General features: G+C 47.0%; 1 protein-coding gene across 1 annotated transcript in view; it reads right to left on the bottom strand.

Annotated features, from left to right (window-relative positions):
• Positions 1-22,192, bottom strand: part of LOC134099086 (cell adhesion molecule DSCAM-like) — a 162,570-nt gene that overhangs the window by 136,208 nt on the left and 4,170 nt on the right. The window contains exons 2-3 of the mRNA XM_062551804.1: positions 3,946-4,263; positions 1,273-1,419 (exon numbers count right to left, since the gene is read on the bottom strand). Of these exons, the coding sequence (XP_062407788.1) occupies positions 1,273-1,419; positions 3,946-4,263 (465 nt within the window). The remainder of the gene's footprint in view (positions 1-1,272; positions 1,420-3,945; positions 4,264-22,192) is intronic.

Here is a 22,192-nt window from a genome sequence, read left to right as displayed (position 1 = left end):
GCGGCGCTATCAATCCAGGCCAGCAATGCACTTGGGCTTGTGTCCTGAAATCCCTGGCTTAAAGCAGAGATCTTTTGTATTTCGACACATCTAATCAAATCCTGGCTTAAACCCTTTAAATCTTTTTGTGTTTAGACACATTTAATCAAAATGGCCGAACATATGTGAGCATATGTGAACAATCCTGGCCTACTAACAACCTCCAGCCCACCCCCACCCTTAACACCCCCCCCCCCCCCCCCCACCCCCACTCATCCCCCATGCCCCGTCTGATGAGCGTTTTAACTGCCCCAAATAAAAAATAAAAACAAGCCCACACCACCCGGAGGGGGGCAGGCAATCGAAGAGTCGGCCCGTCCATTTAACATGTAAGTGATCAACCAGTGCACTCAGCGGCCGCAATCACCCTGCAACCGGGTCGATACGGGGAGCCGACGGGCCACTTTGAGCCAGAGAAGGGAGAAGCGGTCATTTGGGGATTGGGGGGGGGGCAGGACTGTGGGCACCATGATTTAATGCCATCCCTCCGTCAGAGAAGCAGACCCAACAACAACAACAACAACAACACCAGTGTCCAGTTGCCTAGGAAAGGGTAAACAAGTAAGCTGCTGAATCGGGCTATGAATCTCCGCTAGCTCAGTGCAGTGGTCACTGGGCAACTATGACACCAAAATAAAATCTGCGAAGACAAGAGTGCTCTCTCCAGAGGTGTGCCTCTCATGCAGTGTTTATACGTCCTCCCTCGCTCCTCGGGCCTCGATCCTCACTGATCTACATAAAGAATGATGAGGTGGCAACAATGGGATAGTCTATCCCTTCTTCTATCTTTCTTTATGTAGATCAGTGAGGAATGAGGATTGAGGCCCGAGGAACGAGGGAGGACTTATAAACGCTGCATGAGAGGCACCCCAGATCACACCAAACCACTGCTTTATTTGGGTCGGCCATTTTGCCTCCTCACCAGTCACAACACTAGAACCAGAGCCACCCTCATGTTGAAATAGTCACGGTGAATATTATACTCTGATGAAGAGAAGATGAAGGTCTAGAATAACAAATCCTCCTTTTCATGTACAAAAATGGTGGAAAACCAAAATGACCGATTCTCAGCAAATCTTTGAATACATCAAAGAGGTGATCAATCTTGATGCATGAGCAGCGTTATAACTCACCACTTCTACCCCAGCATATAGGAAACCCAAATACACACACAGTTCCCCCACCTGGCACACACACACACACACACACACAGCACATAAGACACGGGCGTACCTGAGCCGAGGGTGTTGGTGTCCTTCTCCCAGGAGACGACCGAGACGTAGGCCTCCACGAAGGTGGGGATAATGCACTTGAAGACCGCTACGCTGCCGCGCATGGCTTTCTGATCCTCCACGCGCACCGTATACGGTTCCCGGAATACTGCGGCGAAACAGAGAGGGGGGGGAGAGGGACACAGGACAGACAGGCAGCGACTCGGTGAGCTCAAGACGTACTGGAGAGAAAAAGAGAGAATGAGAGACCTCTTCCTGGACGACACATTGGTCACAGTCCATGGAGGCTCTGGACTTCGGACACATTGTGGGGAAAAATGTATATTTGCAATGTACTGTAGTGTAAATCTCTATACTGTATGTAAAAGTGTTGACCTTCTAAATGACCGTGTGGCAGGAAAAACCTTACATTCCAAAAATAAAAAAAAACACATTAGCACACTCATCATTACCCACCTTTACCTGAGTTAAGTTGTGTGAACACTGTCAAATGTACTGTATGTCTCATTAAATGATGCCTATAGCACATAACAGCATAGATACAGTATCTCCCTTTTCTCAAAGCATCATGGGAATAAGTCCCGTTAATGTTTATACTGTTCTATCTTTCCACATATTACTGATCAATGGTGTGAAAATGTGCATTTACTGATCACACTAATGCACGCACACGCTCTCTCACACACACACACACACCGATGATGGCTTAATCAAACGCATACAGGGGGATATCTAGCCCAGTGCAGAGGATTCAGAAGTGCGTCCCAAGGTCTGGGTTCATAAATGATTATGGAGCTGAGCAGTTGGTGTTGCGTAGTGGATGTAGTCACATACGGTTTCCTGTATTCATGTCCTAGGTCAGCCTTAATCACCAACATGCGCTCAGCACTGCCCCCCCCCCCCCCCCCCCCACACACACACACACACACACACACACACACACACACACACACACACACACACACACACACACACACACACACACACACACACACACACACACACACTCCCCCTCTTAAGGACCAGGAGGGTCCACAGGGGCTTTGTCTTATCCCCACAGGAGAACTGACGACAACCTTTTAATCCCCTAACCAACGGCTCGGCCTACCTCTTAATGTGGGGCACGACTGTGCCGTGCAGTCAACTTACAGTAACACAATCAAATCAAATCAAACCATATAATACAGACAGAATGCACGAGCCTTCCTTGGCCATTAGTGGAGCTGATTGTGTGGAGGTTTGTGTTCCACAGTGCTTGTGGTGTGCTTGGAGCCCGGGCTGCTCCCTGTAGGGCTGCTTTGGCTCAAGGCCTTATTGCTACCTGCAACCCCACTGAGACACAGAGCGTGTTTTGAAGAACACATGCTCCTCCATGCAGGGGCAGGGCTACTGTACATGCAGAGCTTTGTTTTAAAGTAATAGTCTTGGTATCTCTCGGCCGCGCTGGTTTGGGAGGAATGGTGTCAACTCAGTGGTTTTGCCATTACAGTAATGTTTATATTTGTTCATATAAATATACATTTGCAAATATATATTGGTCATAACATATGTATGTGCATACAGTAAATGTATGTACACAACCACAAATCAGAAAAAGCTGGGAGGTGTAGAATGCAGAATGCGATAATATACAAATTTGATAAACACCTATTTAGCTGGTGTTTATGAAAAGGACATTGACAACATATCAAATCTTCAAAACACTGATTATTTAATGGAAAATATATGTTCATTTTGAATTTGATACCAGAAACTTTTTTTTAAAGTTGGGGCAGGGGCGTGTTTGCCACTGTGTTGCTTCACCTCATCGTGTAAACAACATTCTGTAAATGTTTAGGAACTGTGGAAACCATGTGCTAGTGTTTTGAGAACTGAATGTTGTCCCATTCCTGCCCGACTCAGGATTTCAGTTACTGAGCAGCACAGGCATTCTTACAGTAATCATGTTTTCATGCCATGATGCCCCTAATTTGACAGGTCTGGACTGCAGACAGGCCATTTCAGCACCTGGACTCTTCCCCTCTATGGAGAAAGACTGTTTATGTGCAAAATTAATTTTGCCATTTTTCTCCTGAAATATTTTTTCAGAAAAAGAACATTGCCTGGCAATATACTGTATGTTGCTCAAAACCTGTATACTTCAGAGTTTACTGAGGCTGCCCAGATGTGCAAGGTGCCCATGCTGTAGGCACTGTAAGGCACCTCCACACCATCACATACTGTTAAACCCAATTCACACCAAAGATTCCCGACGCGACGACACCGAGTTGCAGCGGTGTGAATTAAATGTTGCACGTAGCTGCAAGCCGTCGCAAGCCATCGCAAGCCGTCGCAGAGCATTCAACATGTTGAGTCGCAGTTGCAAGGTTTAAGAACGTCGCGGCTCGTCTCATCTCGTCTCGTCTCATCAAGAATCTTTGGTCTGTCCCCAGTCGTGGCGCGACTGGCTGGGGCACCTGCACCGCACGCCGGCGACCCGGGTTCGATTCCCGCCCCGTGGTCCTTTCCGGATCCCACCCTACTCTCTCTCCCACTCGTTTCCTGTCACCCTACACTGTCCTATCTGATTAAAAGGCATAAAAAAAAAAGCCCAAAAAAAAAAAAAAAAAAAGAATCTTTGGTCTGAGCCCTACTCTTATAGGAGGCTCGTTCCATCCGTCCCCCCCCAACTCACCGGCTTTAATGTGAACATCTTGGCTCCTGATTTTCCCTGAGGGGTTCTCCGCCGTGCAGTAGTACGTGTTGTCGTGGATGAGCTTGCTGAAGCCGGAGGGCAGGAAGTTGAAGATCTGGAGGGTGCCATTCTGGTGCACGTGGCGGATGCCCGGGACGTTGTAGATCTCCTCCCCGGTGGCGAGGTACCAGCGCAGCGTGGCAGGGGGCACCGCCGCGGCCGGACAGGGAACCAGCGTCCCTGTGGTGCTGGCAAACACTATCTCTTGCAGAGATGCATTGACAAAATATACGCTGGAATGTAGATCTTCGCTGAAAACTGCAAGGGGAGAGTGGAAGATAAAAGAGGGAGAGAGAGAGAGAGAGAGAGATAGAGAGAAACATAGAGAGAAGGAGGGAGAGAAAGAGAGAGAGGGAGAGAAGGAGGGAGAGGGAAGATACACAGATTAGATATAATTGCATTTTAATCAAAGTAGATTTGAATTGGCTTGGAAAAAACCTGTGGCAGTGCAAACAACTACTTTAATGTCTAACAGATGGATATTTGTCTAGAGAAATGATTATCCACAGTTCCACGCCATTATGAGGAATTAGAACAGATCCAGTGAGCAAAGCTACAGTGTCCCATCAACACAACGACAACACAACCTCTCTTATACTCTGGCATGTGGGATACACTCAGCTTCTGTACCTCTTCAGAGTAACACACTGTCACGTTAGGCTTACAGTACAGGCTTTCATCATTTCATCATAGATAGAGAGATAGATAGATAGATCAATCGATAGATAGATAGATAGACAGATAGATAGATCTATCTGGACAAAGGTGTCTGCTAAATAACCATAACCAAACCATAACCAATAACCAAGATAGATAGATAAGATAAATAGATCTCTCCCTAGTAACACACTGTCCCAAGACCTTGGCCCAGCAATATTGAGCTACAGGATGGAAGAGGCCTGCACAGAGACAGAGAGAGAGAGAGAGAGAGAGAGACAGAGAGAGATAGAGAGAGAGAGAGACTAACAGAAAGAGAGGGAGACAGAGAGAAGCGAGGGTGCTAATTTGTGTTATTCATTTGCTGGTGTTTAGGGTAACACCTGAGGTCTGGGGCGTTTAGTGCCCCCTGAGCGAGTGCCACCACATCCCCCCCCCCCCCCCCCCCCGCGCTCCAACCCCCCCCCCCCCCCCCCCCCCCCCGGCCCAGTTCCCTGTCTCCTTGCCTGTCTGAGTGTGTGTGTGTGTGTGTGTGTGTGTGTGTATCTCAGCCCCAGTCCCTCTCTCCTGCTCAGGCTTGGGCTCGGGCGGGCGCTTGCTGCCAGGCAGCGGAGGGCTTACCACTGACAGCTGGCAGTGCCCTCCCCAGGGATAAAACATTTTAGCACTTCATAAATTTCTAACAAGGTTTCAAATCGCAGTGGTTTCCACCCTCTCTCTCTCTCTCTCTCTGCTCCACCGGCTTCAATGCTGAAGACACACACACACGCACGCATACACAAACACACACACACACACACACACCCACATGCGCGTGAACGCACACACTTGCACGACTTTGAAATACACACACGCAAATGTATGTGCTGGTATGCATTTGCGCTCGTGCAGTGTATGCACACACACACACACACAAATAGATGCACTGGCTCGTGCACACAGACACAGACACTCACACAAAACACAAACACATATGCTAACAGACAGACAAACAATTATAAACAAGCATATGGTAGAAGCAAGCTGTCGTACACTCAGGTCCTTAGAAGAAGCCAACTCTCTGTATTTGGGCAGCACTGGCATCTGGCATTTCACTGGCTCAGTCTCAGCCACTTGAGTGAGTGTGCTTTAAGGCCACTTTGTAGACATTACGTCTCACTCCCAGTCATTCCCCAGGACACGCATCACACCAATTTGCTTACAAAGGAGCCTAAAGTGGCCACAATTTATTTGGTCTCTTTATAAAGCTTCAGTAACATTCATATTAACAGTGTTATCATTCCAATGCATCTTGCAGTAAGCACACGCGCAAAAAACAAACACAGCCACACACACACACAGACACACACACACACACTAATGCACATGTGTATATGTGCACACACACACATACACACATGCGTGCACAGCCCAATTGCCGAGCGTCAGCTGTGAGGAACGTGCAGGCCCCAGTGCCATGATGCCGTCAGCTCAAATGATCTGCGAAATGCACAAAGCCAACAACGTGCGGGCTGAAATATTCCCCATAATTGTCCGATGATCGCTCGCTCCTTCTCGCCGGCTCACTCACTCGTGGCGAACGTTTCTCCCGAGCCAGAGCGGAGCGGCGCAGCTTCGTCATCATCGCGGTAGCGGCCGCGCTAACGAGAGGTGGCACGGACGGAGCCGTACGCCAAGGCGGGCGCACGAGGCGAGCGCGCGAGGCTCAGAACTGGCCGATCAGACAGAGGGGCCGACATTGTGGGTGGGGGGGGGGGATAAAACGGCACGGTCACTGTCAGGTCCAGAGTGCGGAGACTGCGCTTGTTTGGCGAGGGGAGGCGTAGGGAGGAAAAGCCGCTCTGACAACAACAGCAACAACAACAACAGCAACAGCAACAACAACAACAACAACAACAACAACAACAACGCAGGAGCCATTTTTGTTTCTTCTGCCTCAGGGAAACAGGGCGCACTATTCTAAAGGTCACTGCAGGAATACAACGTCTCCGACGCCACAAACACATGCAAAAAAAAACCTCATTTATAAGCTAATTTATAAGGGACGTTTTCAGAAGAATCTGCTTGGAGTTACGAGTGCCTTTTCCAAATGAACATCAAATACAGGTCTACTGCAGGGTTTCAGCAAATTTCCAAACATCAAAAGATGTCAGTGGAATGATCCTGCAGGCGGTAAATGTGACGCATGGAAACTAGCGCATCACATCAAAGTGGAGACTGCTTTAAAAGACACAGACTTAAAACCGGAAGGGTAAATGGCCCGTTACAGAGCGCCAAGTCTTAAAGGATTAAGTTCAAAACACGCCTCTACACACAGCTAAACAGGGGACTGATCGAGGACGCACACAGATAGGCGTTCCACCTCCCAGGAGGCAGTTCATACGGGCCGGCCGCATCTGCTCCGGTTCTGGCCTGATTCTGGCATAGTTCTGGTATGGAACCGGTTCCTGATCCTGATTACTGATTTAACAGTTCCAACAGGCAAGAACTTAGTTCTGAATGCAATCCTTGATTACGTTTTTGTAGAAGGGAACATGAGGTTTGTTTGGCTCCACAAGCCAAAGGGCGGTGAAGAAGAGTGTTAGAAGTGCGTTTAGTACCTCTGCACAGCGCGGTACCTCCTCAGCCTCTCTATCTCCCTCAGTGTCCTGTCAGTCGACCCCATTACAAACAAATCAAACCCAAAGCAGCTAGTAGTATTACTTTAACACCATGACAACAGACAGTATACTCTCAAAAGTGAAGTCTAAAATAAAACATGGCGGATGGAGGTAAGAAATGTAATCAAATATGATTGTTTCTGGGCAGGCCTGGCCACTACTCTGGCTCCATACAGTAGATCTCTTATTCTGAAGACTCTGACTCCAATATTGTGCTTATTTCTCCAGCCCGTGAGCCCACGGCGGCGTGTTGATGATGTGTCTCTAGCAGTCACTGCATTAGGCACACAGTCCACCCATCATCATCAGCACGTGCCGTAGCCGGGTATTGAACCCACGACTTAGGGGTTGTTAGCGCTGTGCTCTACCAGCGGAGCTACAGAGGTGCTAATGCGGCACTGCACCTTGATTAGCGCCCCCCCCCCCCACCCCCCCCCCCCCCCCCCCCCGGGCACGGCCCCCGCCACACGGCAGGCGAAGGGTTACGCTTGTCTTACTTGTCTGGGCGCCTCCACTTCAGCGCTTAACAACCTAAAGGGAAATTCATAATTGACATAATTTTTCATGAGCTCAACCATAAAGACGAAGAAGTGACACTGTTCAATAATGGATTGTGTGCATCCATAATTAATCAAGCTTTTTTTTCTTTCGCTCGCTCGCTCTCTCTCTCTCTCTCTCTCTCTCTCGCTCTCTCTCTCTTTCTCTCGCTCCCCAACTCCTCCTCACCCCCTCTATTCCGCAGACACAGGGCAGCATAAAAGACTGTGACGCCATTTAATATTAACCTGCTTCCTCTAGTGTAAAGAGATGGACGGTTGGTTCGGCCGGCGCCCCCTTGTTTCGGGGGGTGTATGAAGTGGATGGCCTGAGCATTATGGCCAGTGACTTTAATGCACTCGCTTTGGTCCACCCTCCATTTCAAAGTCCTCAGGTCAGCCTGGTCTTAGTCAACCTGACAAATGAGGGACAGGGGGGGCTTCACCGGGTCAAGGTGAATTGAAGGACACTGAGAGAGGGGGGGGGGGGGGGGGGGGGGGCAGGGAATGGCAGTGCAGTCTACACGGGCTTGCTCTCCATAATGCTTAGAGAGTCTTTATGTATTTCATATAAATGATCAGGCAAAAATTGTAAATAATGTACAAATATTGGTATGAAAAAAGCAAACTCATTCAAAATGCTATTGTGGCAAAACAAAAAAAAAGGTATATTTTTAAAAATCTCCAGATACTAATCAAAATGTCTCTATTTGATACAGAACATTAAGCATTCTCCACACAAACAGTTTTCAGAGGTGAACTGAAATATTGTTTTAATGGTGATGGTGTAGGCGTTTTATTAGCAGTTAATATTTAAGACCATCTCAACAACATGAGGCCATAAAATACTTTATAAATCATTTCTACTGTATTTTGAGATAAAGAATAACCTCTGACTAACACTTCCTCTGCCGTGTGGCACAGCATTGCTGTGCGCTTCACAATACGATTCCATCATTTGCACACATTCCTGTTTCCCTCTGCAGAGATGGATGGAGGCTTGATGGATTGGGCAGAAGCAAAGCTGTGTGTGTGTGTGTGTGTGTGTGTGTGTGTGTGTGTGTGTGTGTGTGTGTGAATTCTTCTGCAGACTCTGCACACAGGAGTTTCCAAGTGAGTCATCTGCATGATTTAAGTCTTTCTGTTTTGTAAAGACTGTGCTCAACTTGAGGCCTAAACTAACATCTTGATATCCTAGGATTGAAGCCAGATTGTACCACGTGTGTAAAAAAGCACAACTCATCAGAGTGTATACACACACACACACACACACACACACACACACACACACACACACACACACACACACACACACACACACACACTCAAACCACAAACGCAAGCTCTCTCTCTCACACACACACACTCTTCCAGACTGCATGTACTACGTACGCTCTGCGTTCTAAACCAATTAAGCGGCTCAATTAAGAGCATTGTGGGCGCAGGCTGGGGGCCCGCGGCTGGGGATCGGGGCTGATCAATCAGAGGCGTCAGCCGCCAAGGGCCGTCGTCGGGGGTAACCACCCATCACATCACGGCCCTTTCAGGGCCACTGAGACGCTTCATTGGAGTAAATGTGCAATCGATGCTGATGGAGCAAACAGCGCCAAACTCACTATACACACACACACACACACACACAGAGACAATACACACACACACACACACACAGACAAACACACAACACAGACACATACACACATAAGAGAGGTATCTGTTAACCCTTTCAGGTTAACACCGCACTGTCTGTGTCCGGATATGCAAACAAATGAGGTATTCAAGGGATCACAGAGATGAGCGCCACTCTGACTTTAAAGGTGCAGCATGTAGCTAGTGTTGCCAAAACATAAAACATCTTCCTCCTCCTTCTTTCATGTGGAAGGGGACAGATCCACTAGTCCAAAAAGATAATTTTCTCATGATATCTATGCATGCTATTCATCTGCATCTGGATGTGTCTCCTAAGCCACCGCAATGGAAGAAAACCAAGGTACCATTTCACATCATAAGATCCATAATGACACAGCCACAGATAGGAAGTAGACTCCTCAGACATACAGTACTGTATCATCTGTATCATTTAGTTAACTCTGTAGCAATATTAAGATCTGAGCACATGCTGTTCTCTAGTGGAGCCCGTTGATCTTTGAGAAAAACAAATCAGGCACTACCCATCTGTTTGATTTTTTGTACCTCCCTGGAGATAACCTTGGATTCCACACTGGCAAAACGAATGCCTGTTTAGTAGTCATACTCCACTTAGTGCGGCTGGAAATAGACCTACTGTATGGCCAGTCTGAATAATCGGCACTCCCCCTCAAAATCCTCTGATTCACAATATCTCACACAGACTGAACACCACGCAGGCCGAATAAACAATTAGGGCGTGAATTGGAATCTCTGTCCGAGCCGCAGTGAGCCCCAAATGAATGGGTGGCGCTGGTTGGTTGGTTGGTTGGTTGCTTGTCTTTGCTTTGGGAGCCCTTAACAGGTGCAGGTGAGCTCCATCTGAATGTGTGACGCGTATAAAAGCGCCATGTGGCCCTAGCGAAGGGGCGTGGGCCCTTTCACTTTCCTCTCGACAGCATGCAATTAAGTTGTCCTAAGAGTGGGCTGTCACTTGAATAGGACGTCTCCGACAGCAGCGGGAGCTGAAGTGTGTGTGTGTGTGTGTGTGTGTGTGTGTGTGTGTGTGTGTGCGCTTGTGTGTGTGTGTGTACTGTGGGGGTGTCAGGGATGTAGGGGGGAGGAGGGGTGGGGGTGATCACAGATGGAGAGGCAGCAGAGTGCAGAGAACTCTGGTAGAGGAAGAGAGAGAGCACGAGAGAGAGAGAGAGAGATGGAGAGAGAGAGAAAGAGAGGGAGGAGGAGTGTAAGAGACTTCAGGAGGATCTAAGGAAGCTGCCTATCCTCACCAACATCAACCCACAAGACAGGTAGGGGAGAGAGAGAGAGAGAGAGAGGAAGACAGAGGGGGAGGAGGAGGAGGAGGAGACAAAGAGAAAAGAAGAGATGGAATGTAGAGGAGAAGAGAGGGAATGTAGATTCCTCTCAGAAAGCAGCTCACATGAGAGAGACAGAGAGAGAAAGAGATACAGTAGGTGGGTTAAGGAAAACATGAGGAGAAAGAAAGAGAAGAAATGTAAATATAGAGGGAGGGAGATAAAGACAAAGAAAGTGATAGAGACAGTGAAAGAGAGGATGAAAACGAAGGAAAGAGAGAGATTAAAGAGAGAAAGATAGATATGGATACCTGGGAGATAGAGAGAGAGAGATTAGAGGAGTAGAGGGAAGAGGGAAAAGGAAAGAATAGGGAGTAGAAAGGAGGAGGAAGGGGAAGAAAAGAAGGAGATAGAAGAGGAAAAGGGAGGGAAAAAAAGGAGAAGACAGGAGAAAAAGGGAGAAGAGAGGAGGGGAGAAGAGAGGAGGAAAGGGGAGAGAAGAGAGGAGGAGGGAGAGCTGGGCCCAAGCTGTCTAGTCCTGTCATCCTTCCACCAGGCCACGGACACGAGTCCCCACGGCGACCGCCTCTGGCAGGGGTACCGAGGTAATTAAAGCAGCACTCCCCCAAACGCCTAAGGGCCTGCACTCCGCTCACTCGTGTGTGTGTGTGTGTGTGTGTGTGTGTGTGTGTGTGTGTGTGTGTGTGTGTGTGTGCGTGTGCGTGTGCGTGTGCGTGTGCGTGTGCGTGTGCGTGCGCGTGCGCGTGCGCGTGCGCGTGCGCGCGTGTGCGTGTGTGTGTGTGAGTGTGTGTGTGTTAGTGTGTGTGTGAGTGAGTGAGTGTGTGTGTGTGTGTGTGTGTGTGTGTGTGTGTGTGTGTGTGTGTGTGTGTGAAGAGTGAGGGGAATATGGGGCATGAGGGGTTATGGGAGGAACAAAGGTGGAGGCGATGGTGGTGGCACTGTGGCATCGGGGTACAGTGGTGGTGGTGGTGGTGTTGGCAGTGGGGGTATTTGGACGGGCGAACGCTACATGGGGGTTGAGGCGATGCCAGGGGGGCGATGGGTCCAGGCCTGGGACTCTTGAGAAGGCCAACAGGCAGCGGCGCTCCCCTAGCGGAGCCCTGGGGGGGAGCGAGCGCCCGCTCCAGCACTTGGCAAATGACTGTCTCCCAATTTGCTCTCATGAATATTAACTGGCACATGACAGACGCGAGGCTGCTGCCGTCTGCTGGGCCCTGATAGGGGGAGACAGATCCGGCCTCTGATGTCGGGGAAGAGGAGGAGGGGGGGGAAGAGGAGGGAGGGGGGGGGGAAGAGGAGGGAGGGGGGAAGCAAACGTGCAGAGTGTAGCCCCGCGGTGCGCCTCTGATTCCTGTTGTCATGTTTTAAATGAGTGAATATGAATCGCTCATTAAAAGAGGAAGAGAGCAAGGCGTCTCAGGCGCACGGGGGTGAGGAGGGGGGAGGGAGGGGAGGGGGGCTTTGGGGAGGCGAGGAGGGGGGTGGGGGGGGGGGGGTTATATGCATGAGTTCGCACACTGACGGTGATTATCTCGCACGAATCCATTGGGCATGAAGAAAAAGCGATTCTGAACTAACCCAGCTCCCTCTGCTGTTGCTGAAGAGGTTGAACAGAAGCACGCCACGGTAAAAAGACAGATAGGGAGAAATACAGGGGGAAAGAGAGAAAGAGAGGGAGGGAGGGAGAAAGAGAGAGAGGTCAACCTCGAATGGGGACTTCCCTCTCTTACTCATTGGTTAGAGCTAAGTTAGAATGCCCAACCAATCTCAATGCACCAGAGGTCAAAGTGAAAGGTCACATCTGAATCCCTTTTAACTGTATCACACTGTGGTATAAAATCACTTATTTAAGGGCAGGTTAATAGGAAGCTTCTCTCTCTGGTTCCCAGAACCATAGGAAAATCCTATTACTAATCTGAAACGTATATGGTAGCATATGATACTCATACAACCGGTGAGATTTTTTTTTTCAACAAGAAAAATACTGCTTCACCAGCAGATTATTTTAGATTTTAGATTTTTAGACTAATAATAGCTAGAAACAGCTAGGAAAACATTAGCCAAGGACATCACATTTTTTTTTTTTTTTTTTGAAAATTAACAAGTTTAATTTCTTGCTTAATTTCTTGCTGAGATCATTATCAGTGTTTTGTTCTGAAGGGAGTATTAAATCCCTATTGACTTGTGAAGAAAAAGACCAACACCCCAAAAAATCCAGCCGTTAAAATGAGACGCAGACAAATGCCTTTCCTCCATTTTGTGATCACAGACACCAAGTACTCCAAGCGACACATTTTAAATCTGCAATCTAAATCACACCCGTCGTAAATACTCCACACAAACATACAATGTGCTTTCTTCAGCTTCAAAATGGAGACTTTATTGTGGGCAGATACATACGGTAACCTAAATTTCTGCGAGATTCACACTGAGCAATTCAGTGCATTCTAAACTAGCAACATCATTTCCTGCCAGCAAATCAAATGAAACAAAAACAACATGTGGGAGCTTATGCTAATCCCATTGACAGGCCTTCTCAATGGCTCTCCGACTAGCATGGCTAAATCGGTGGCAGTAAACGAGGCCAGAGCACTGCCAACAGCTAAACAGATCATGTCTGTCACATTTTTTAATAACTTTTCACAGCGGATGACCTTGCAAGGTCGCAAAAGAACCAAAACACCACGAAAAACTAACGCTCCCTACCTAACAGTCATCGACCCGTGTCTTGCTTTGCCGTTTCTTACCGCTGCTGCTGATAATAGGAGATTAGTATGGGATCTGTGAGTGTTTGCGCAAAATGGGGGCTTGTTTTTGTTTGCACAGAATGACACTGATATTCTTATCTGACAGATGCACTCTTGAGAATGTATCTGATGTGAATGAGCCTTATGTCCTAAAGTCACTGAGACAGCTGCTATGGCTGCCTTTGAGGCCGAACTTGAATGTCTCAGCTCTCTTTTTTTAAATTGTAAAGGAGAAGTATGCATTTCAGAGGGGGCAGAGGAGGGGTACTGTCAACGCCTCAAGATGGACCTTTTTAGAAATAAGGAGCCTTGAGAAATATATAAACATTTTGACTAGCACCAATGAAAAGAGGCCTGTTCATCTCGCCATTTGGTCAGATTCACCACTTGTGTGCACAGCTTCCAGAAACAAGTGTTTGCCACAGAGGTCGACAGTGAAGAGAGAGAGAGAGAGAGAGAGAGAGAGAGAGAGAGATGAAGAAAAAAGAAGAAGAGAAGAGAGGAGGAGGAGGAGAAGAGAGCTGGAAAGATGCACTGGTTGTAAATAAAAGGGTCCCTCAGTGCTTTCCTCCACAGCTCGTCCATTCAGGGCCACAGAGCGCTTCTCTGTCTCCGTGGTCAAAGGGCTGTGAGGAGTCAATCGGCCCCGTTGTGCGAGCACATTATCCTGCCTTGCATCCCCTACACTGATATATTGAGCGTCCCAACAAAGAGCCATCGCTGCCGGCGATGTTAATGAGTTCGAAAATGTGCGCCATTGGCCCGCCATCGCCAGCACCCCCTCCCCAACCTGAGTCCCCCCCGCCACACACACACACACACACACACACACACACACACACACACACACACACTCACACACGACTCCAAAACAAAATGGAGGCGAGCAGGAAGGAGATTGGCGAGAGCCTCACAGCCGTCGCTCCAGAGAACCCATGAAAGAGGAGCCTGTGGGGGCCTCAGTATGCCCTTTGTGGCGCCGAGAAGGCAGGTGTGTGTCTCCATCACCCTCACACACACTCCTCTCTGTTTGCGCTTGCAGCGGGAAGCTCATACACATACACACACACACACAAACACACACAGGAAATGTGTGTGTGTGTGTGTGTGTGTGTGTTTGTGTGTGTTAGTCAGTCAGCTGACAACGCTTTTTAATGTGTTGTAAGGATACAAAGCACACCTGTTCATCACTGGACCTTTTATATCTGCCAGAGCCTCACAATACAACACACACACACACACACACACACACACACACACACACACACACACACACACACACACACACACACACACACACACACACACACAAACACACACAAACACACACACACATATGCACACACACACGCGCACACACAAACATGATTATAAACATACACATACACATACAAATACACCTAAAGCATAAACTGGGGCAACAGTTAGGTTCTCCATACTATGCAAATGGCTCAGAGCCACTCATTATACAGACATATTGTAGAGTGAGCGAAACAGGTTTAGCCCGTTTTATGGTTCCATATGAGCGCTAATGCCTCAGCAGCTCATCTGTCCGTTTACATGAGCAAACTCAGCGCTGTTACAACTCCCCCGATACTCATTAGGGCCATCACATGTTACTCAGATCTGTCTTTGAACTCACACGGGTAGATTTGGGTTTTTTTTACATATTTGTTTTGATCAAAATTATCCATCTACAGATGATCGTTTCTGGTGTTTTTCCACTGTGTGTGTGTGTGTGTCTAAACAAACACAAACTATGGGGAGTTTCCAAGAGGAGAGAAGGTTGAGCTTGGAAATCAAAGGGCCTTGCTGTGGTAAATGATTTATCTGACCTGCCTGAAGCATCTGATGGATCTGAGTCTGACGACTCTTCAGTGATCTTCAAGGTTACTCGCTAAGCATGCTGATGTCGTTACCTCTAAGAAGCTGTCTTTCGACCTTTTTGCGCAGAAAAATCAACCTCACTGTCGAAAGGTTCGTGCGATATCACTGATTATTATTCGAATGCTTTCATTTCATCTTACAGATCACATGCTCGTTACAACGTAACTTAGCGGAGAACAGTAGGCTTGTTTACTTCTCATCTCAAGGTTACACGCAGCTTCCTCATGCCAGCTCAGTAGAGGAGAGGCCCAATTTAAATAAGCGTACAGTATTTGTTTGTTGCCGATAATAGAGCTACGCAGCTACTGTCTCCTAGCCACCTCGACCACAAAGCTGCATGCTCAGCTCCCGCTAGCCACGCTAACGAGAGTGTCCCCCCTCTCCTCTCTCTCTCTCTCTCTCTCTCTCTCTCTCTCTCTCTCTCTCTCTCTCTCTCTCTCTCTCTCTCTCTCTCTCTCTCTCTCTCTCTCTCTCTCTCTCTCTCTCTCTCTCTCTCTCTCCCATTGCTTTGATCTGAGTGTTTAGTCAAATGGAGGCGTCTCTGGTGAACAGCTGCTAAAGTGTGTCAGCACTTATGACACAGCAGCTGGATGGTGCCTCCGTCTCGCGGGCCGTCTGATTAGACGATCCATCCTCCGTCCTTCAGCGGAGAGAGAGCGCGATCGCAGTCTGGGCCCCGTCAGCTTCGCTTAAACGCACGAAAAGCCCGCGCACCAGAACCTCCACTGCTGCTGGTGCTCTGGAGATGAACCACGTGCCATGGGCCTTGAATTTCCCCTTGGACATCAATAAGTATCTATCTATCTATCTATCTATCTATCTACTGTATCTATCTATCTATCTATCCTAATTGAGTTCCAGAAATGAGCTAAAAAGTGGCAGAATGCAGCTCTTTTACGTTAAAATAACGGCTTCAAACTCATTCTGATGCATTGGCCACCTGGTTCTGCACCACGTAATCGTGTTATCGTTCGTTAACCTTTTCAGCAGTTTTAGACGTTAAATTGGGTCCCATTATGTTGAAAATTGACAAAAAGGGGAATTCCTGTATGGTGTTACTTAAAGGCCCATCTACAGTGCTAAAGATGACAGTAACAACAATTATACATATAACAATATTAGGATCCACTCTGGCCCTCCATAATGAAAGCCTCTCAGAAACATAAGGCATGTTTTTATGTTTTTTATGTTTTTTTTAAAATGTGACAGATTTTGATTGGCTGTTTTTGTGTTTCTCATAGACAAAATCGCTCAAAGTGATGCCTAACGATAACGTTTTTAACATGGTATTGTGTTATGTGCTATGTGGCCATATCTGTTCGTATTTGTTATAATGATATTTTAATAAATCAGTTCTTCTTAAAACTATCGTTAGCAGAGTGGATGGGCCTTTCCAGCAGTTCAACTAGCGGAATAAAATGTTGCCACCAGGACCATGTGACTCCCATGCTACTTACAAACATACACACAAATATTGCAACCTATACAAAAATAAAACCACAGTATGCTGTATGTCAAAACATATGTCTTAAATGATGTCCTAAAGCACATCCACACTGAGACCTATTAGAGTATGAAAGACCCATACACACACAAACACATAATGGTTATGCAGGTCAAAGGGGGACCTGCCTAGCACCCTGTGCATTATCAAGACCTTTTCTGTGGCCTGTCATTAGCGAATTCTAAAATGGTCCTTCAAGGCTGTCTGCCCAACAGGCATAAATAAAGTGTGTGTATAAGTCTCACCAAGGACCTAGTTTTGCATATGTGTGAGGCCCTTCAAATAAGTGAATTCTGTACTCAACTCTATTTCCTTTGCCATTTTAAATAAATAAGACACCAACCCTCTCTACCCCATCAAACCACCAATTTTACCCTTTACCTCCAGCACCAGTGACAGGAGAACCTTTTCCCTCCTGCGTCAGGGCTAAATCTCCTCCTTGTGTACTCACAAGAGGACAGGGGTTCCATCATGCCAAGCGGCCAAGCTGACGCAAATGTATTCAAAGCATTTAGTGCACGGGATTAATCGAATTATAATTTAATCATCTGATCAAACACCAATTAGCATAATCACTGCTGGGGAAGGGCTGATAGCAAAGGCAGCACAGTACCTAATAAACCTCGGGCAACCCGTACCCTAATGGGACATTTAAAAAGGGGAAAACATCAAAAAAGGCACATGTGTCAGGGGGGCCCAGCGAATTGTTAATGTATAAATTAAATTCCCAACAGTATGCTTCAGTGTCTATTTCTTTTCTCAGACGATTAAATTGAAAAGATAATTAGTCTGTACACTCTTTAAAAAAATCATCTCATCAAATATTTACAAAAAAAAAAATACTACTGTCAGAATATGTAACAAGCTAACTAACACCAATAACAAGAGTCTTTGGAAGATTATATATATAATTCAATCCACACGATAAACATTGGCTATCACAACGGCACAATAAAAATCATATTGTCAGTTGGAGGTGTTGTTAGACTGTCTGATAAACTGCTAAAAAATAGCTGGCCTCTTGAAGGTGGTAAGACAAGCTTATGAATGATACATGACCAGTAGCCGACTCTGATCTGGCCCCGATCTGGCCCCAGTCCGGCCCCGACCCGCTCAGGCAGCCTCCGTCCACTGCAGTCTAGGAAGCCATATTTGCCAAGAAGACTGTGCACAGATCCATCCTGCAGCCCCCTCTCTGCATCGCACTGACAAAACGCTGCAACATGGTGCGCACACACACACACACGCACACAAACGCACACAAACACACACACACACACACACTGAAAAAAAAATCCCTAGACAAGCAGGAGGCTCTGTGGTTGGGAAACAGGCAGGTTCACCACCTCCCACGACATAATTCTATCAGCCGCCTCACTCCCGTCTCATCGCTTCCCTTCCTGCTCTCATAAAACAGGAAAAAGGAGGAAAAACAGGACAATGTGCACCTCCAAATATGACAAGGGCATTGTAAGGACAAGAAGTCCGTCCCTTATTGAAATATCTCAAGAAACACCTGCCTTCCTCAAGGGCAATTTTATATTAAACAAAAAAAAAATAAAAAAAATAAATAAATAAATAGGCAAACAAATAAATATATATTTAAAGAAAAAAAGAAAAAAAAACACTAGCAGTGAGTTGCCCCAGTCTGCCTCTGCCTGGCCTCCATTTTGAGTCGATTCCTGCAGTGGTGGTGCTTAGGGTCCTGACTAGCTCTCCTGCACTGCACCCTAAAACAGAGGGTGTGTGAGGAGGAGAGGAGGAGAGGAGGAGAGGAGGAGGGAGAGAGCGAGGGGAGGAGAGGAGAGGAGAGGAGAGAGGGAATAACGCTGGACTAAAGGAGAGGGAAAAAAGGGGAAATGGTTTCCTGATAGGGTCTTCTGAGGACCTCTCACCAGGTCCCTATACGTGCTTCCCCTAATTATAAAAGGGTCAACCTCATGTCCACAGCTCACTAAACACACACACACACACACACACACAGAGAGAGAGAGAGACGCATACACGTGCACTACTCACCCCTACACACACTCGCGCACACACAGATGCATACACACAATTTCACACACACACACACACACACACACACACACACACACACACACACACACACACACGCACGCACACACACAAATGACAGCACCTTAAAAAATGACCACCTAAAAATAACAGCCTCAAACTTGCTCTTACATCTGCAGCGTGGCTGCCATGTTTAAAAATAAATCACAACGTGGAGAAGGAGAGCCACAGTCATTTGTCTCTCTGTCACGCTGTCTATCCCAACCAGGTCCTGCCATGCTGTAGCCTACTTATGATCTGCCTTAGTTATGGCTGAAGCCCAGCGCCATGGCCAAACCGTAGCGTGACAAAAGAAAACACACACACACACACACGCACGCACGTCGCACACACACATGCACAGATATGGAGAAAGATGCCCTGAGGCTCTGCGATGGTTCACCACAGATAAGACGAGGGCGTTCGGATTGGCACCAAACGCGGGTGCAGTGAGATGGAGCGTTCGGATTGGCACCAAACGCGGGCACGGGAGATGTTGACATTAAAAATGCCAACGCTGCCACCTTCTTACATGCCTCATCGAACATCTACATCTGGGGCGAGGGCTCTTTCTTTTCTCTCTTTTCCTCTTCACCCCCCCCCCTCTTTCCCTCCGTTCTTTCCCCCCTAAATGATACAGTTAACATTTCAATGTGAAAGACATTAACATAGGGCTCGTGCAATTATATTGTCCTTATTCAGCAGATTCCTTCGGAGGACATCCTCTGATTTGTAATTAAATTTTACACTCGCTGAAAGTTAGCGCCTCAGTCTCCCATGCCGTCGTACTAATTAGACTCCTGGATGCTTTGCTTTTTTAAGGTCTTCATGCAGAAGCTTTCATTATGCAGCCAGTCAGTGTGTGTGTGTGTGTGTGTGTGTGTGTGGGTATGTATGTACAAGGCATGTACAAGGGGCTAAGTGTTATTGTAGCAGAGCGGCGTCCTGGTAGTGTGTGTGTGTGTGTGTGTGTGTGTGTGTGTGTGTGTGTGTGCCCAGCTGTGGGGGAGCATCCTCCAGAGTGGGCTCAGAAGAGATCCTCAGTGCAATTATACTTCATAAACATTTACCAGGCCAGTTTAACCTCCCTGATTGTGTATGCCGTGCAACAAGGCTCAGGCTCTCTACATTAATAAGACGGGCACTATTAGGAGTGCAACGCGCAATAACCACGGGAGCAAAAAAAAATTCACGGAGTGAATAGAAATACAAAATTTTGATTCTTGAATGTTCTATATTCGAGAAAACCATTTAAATGCACTCGGCTAGCTGACTGTTTTCAGCGGCTAAATCCCTGTTGGATTTAATTCAACTTCAGGATCGTTTCATATGTATGACTGTGAATGTGTGTTTGTGTGTGTTTGTGTGTGTGTGTGTGTGTGTGTGTGTGTGTGTGTGTGTGTGTGTGGAACGCCGAACGTCTAACGAAGACAACGTGGCGATGCCTTGCCGGAGGTGCTTGGGATGATAATGACCGTGATGCAGTGCGAGGAGCCGCCGAGCTGCCACGAGTGAGAGAGAACCTTAACAAGCCATGATATTGGTCTGGCTCATCCGCCTGCAGAAAACAGGCCAATCTTTGTTGTCTCCCCCACTGCAAGGCCACGTTCGGCACCGCGCAAAAAGAACAAAAAAATACAAAATACAAAAAATAATGAATTTAAATGGATGGAAAAAAGGTTACCTGGGGGGTGATTTCAAGCTAGGATTTTAACAGGCAGTTTCTACATACAAATAACATTGGGGTGACAGGGAATTTGGCTACAACAAAGATGTAGCCAAATAAAGCATAGAATTCCTTGTCCATTCTATAGATTTTGTATTACATTTTCAATTTTTAGTTCATAACATTGTGTACTAACACCTTGCTATGCGTTACAGTGGATAAACTGTCTGCCACTTGGAATGTGGAATGTGAAAAGAGAGCTTGCAGCTATGGAGTCCATTTCCCTCCCCGGCTCTGCTCTTAAAATGGCTTCTTTTTCATCTGACAGTATTGTGTGTAAACCCTCAAATCAAACACGTTTGGAGGAATCATGAACATACTAGCACAATGCAAATTATACTAGAATTTCTACCTATTTTCTCATCTAGTTTGATAGAATCATACCATGTGTCCTGGCCGTTATGGAGCTATCAATGAATCTCTCACAACAACAACAAAAAAAACATTTAATTGTATGTGCCCCCTCAATGGTCAGGGTTTAGCTCCGAGGAAATTATATAAGCACTTTTCATGCATGTCAAGAGGAGGAAAATTCAAAGACAAAGGTAAGACGTCCATGAAATCGCACAGGGCATAAACTACACAGAGGCTCATATCTGAATCTCTCCTGGGAGCCCTGCTACATACAAACATTAACACACAGCCTTTAGGAAGTCCTCACTTCACTCGGCGATGCTGCCTGTACTGTGCTGGAGCCAGTGACTGTGCTCGCGTTTCCAAACCAAACACAAAAACATCAGATGCCGAGTGACAAAAGAGAGGAAATAAATCTACAAAAAAAAAGTCTTGAACGCAAAGGAGAACCCCAGTAGTTGGACTGTCTGACACCTTTGTGATAATTCAACGTGACACGGGGACAACTGATGCTTTTTCTGAGCCAATTAGGAGCTGTGTGCCACCTCTGTGCCACCTCTGGCCCAGACTCATGCTAAACAGCAGTCCTCTGAAATGACTCATCTCAGAGCGCCGGGCTCCAGGCCGCAGCACACTGCACGCTGCACTAAAATATTGGTTTTGATGGGTGGCACCAATCCCAAAAATATTTTATAGAGCTTGGAGTGGGAAGGCGCAGGGCTAAATTTATTACATCTGTTAAAAAGGGGCAAAAGCACGAGACAGAGAGAGAGAGAGAGAGAAAGGAAGAGAAAGATGGCAAAAAAGGAAATCACTGCTGTCATATTCCATGTATAAAGCTGATTACACTCATCGTAATTTATTTGTATAATGCCAGAATTAAATACATCTGTTTTATTTATTTTAGGCTAAGGGATGAGTATACAAGCTTTTTTAAAAAATTAGCCTGCAGATTTTTGGGGTCACTTGCGAAGTTCCTGCTGGTCTTTACTGTCCAGCGGCTGAGTCCAGTGCCTGGGCCCGGCCCACGGCTGGCTCCGAAGCTTTGACCAGATAATGGGCTGTAAGTCTATCAGGAACACCTCGCCCCGGCAC

Source organism: Sardina pilchardus, chromosome 13 (assembly GCF_963854185.1).
Source record: "Sardina pilchardus chromosome 13, fSarPil1.1, whole genome shotgun sequence".
NCBI classification, from domain to species: domain Eukaryota; kingdom Metazoa; phylum Chordata; class Actinopteri; order Clupeiformes; family Clupeidae; genus Sardina; species Sardina pilchardus.
This window is presented reverse-complemented; position numbering and strand designations above follow the sequence as displayed.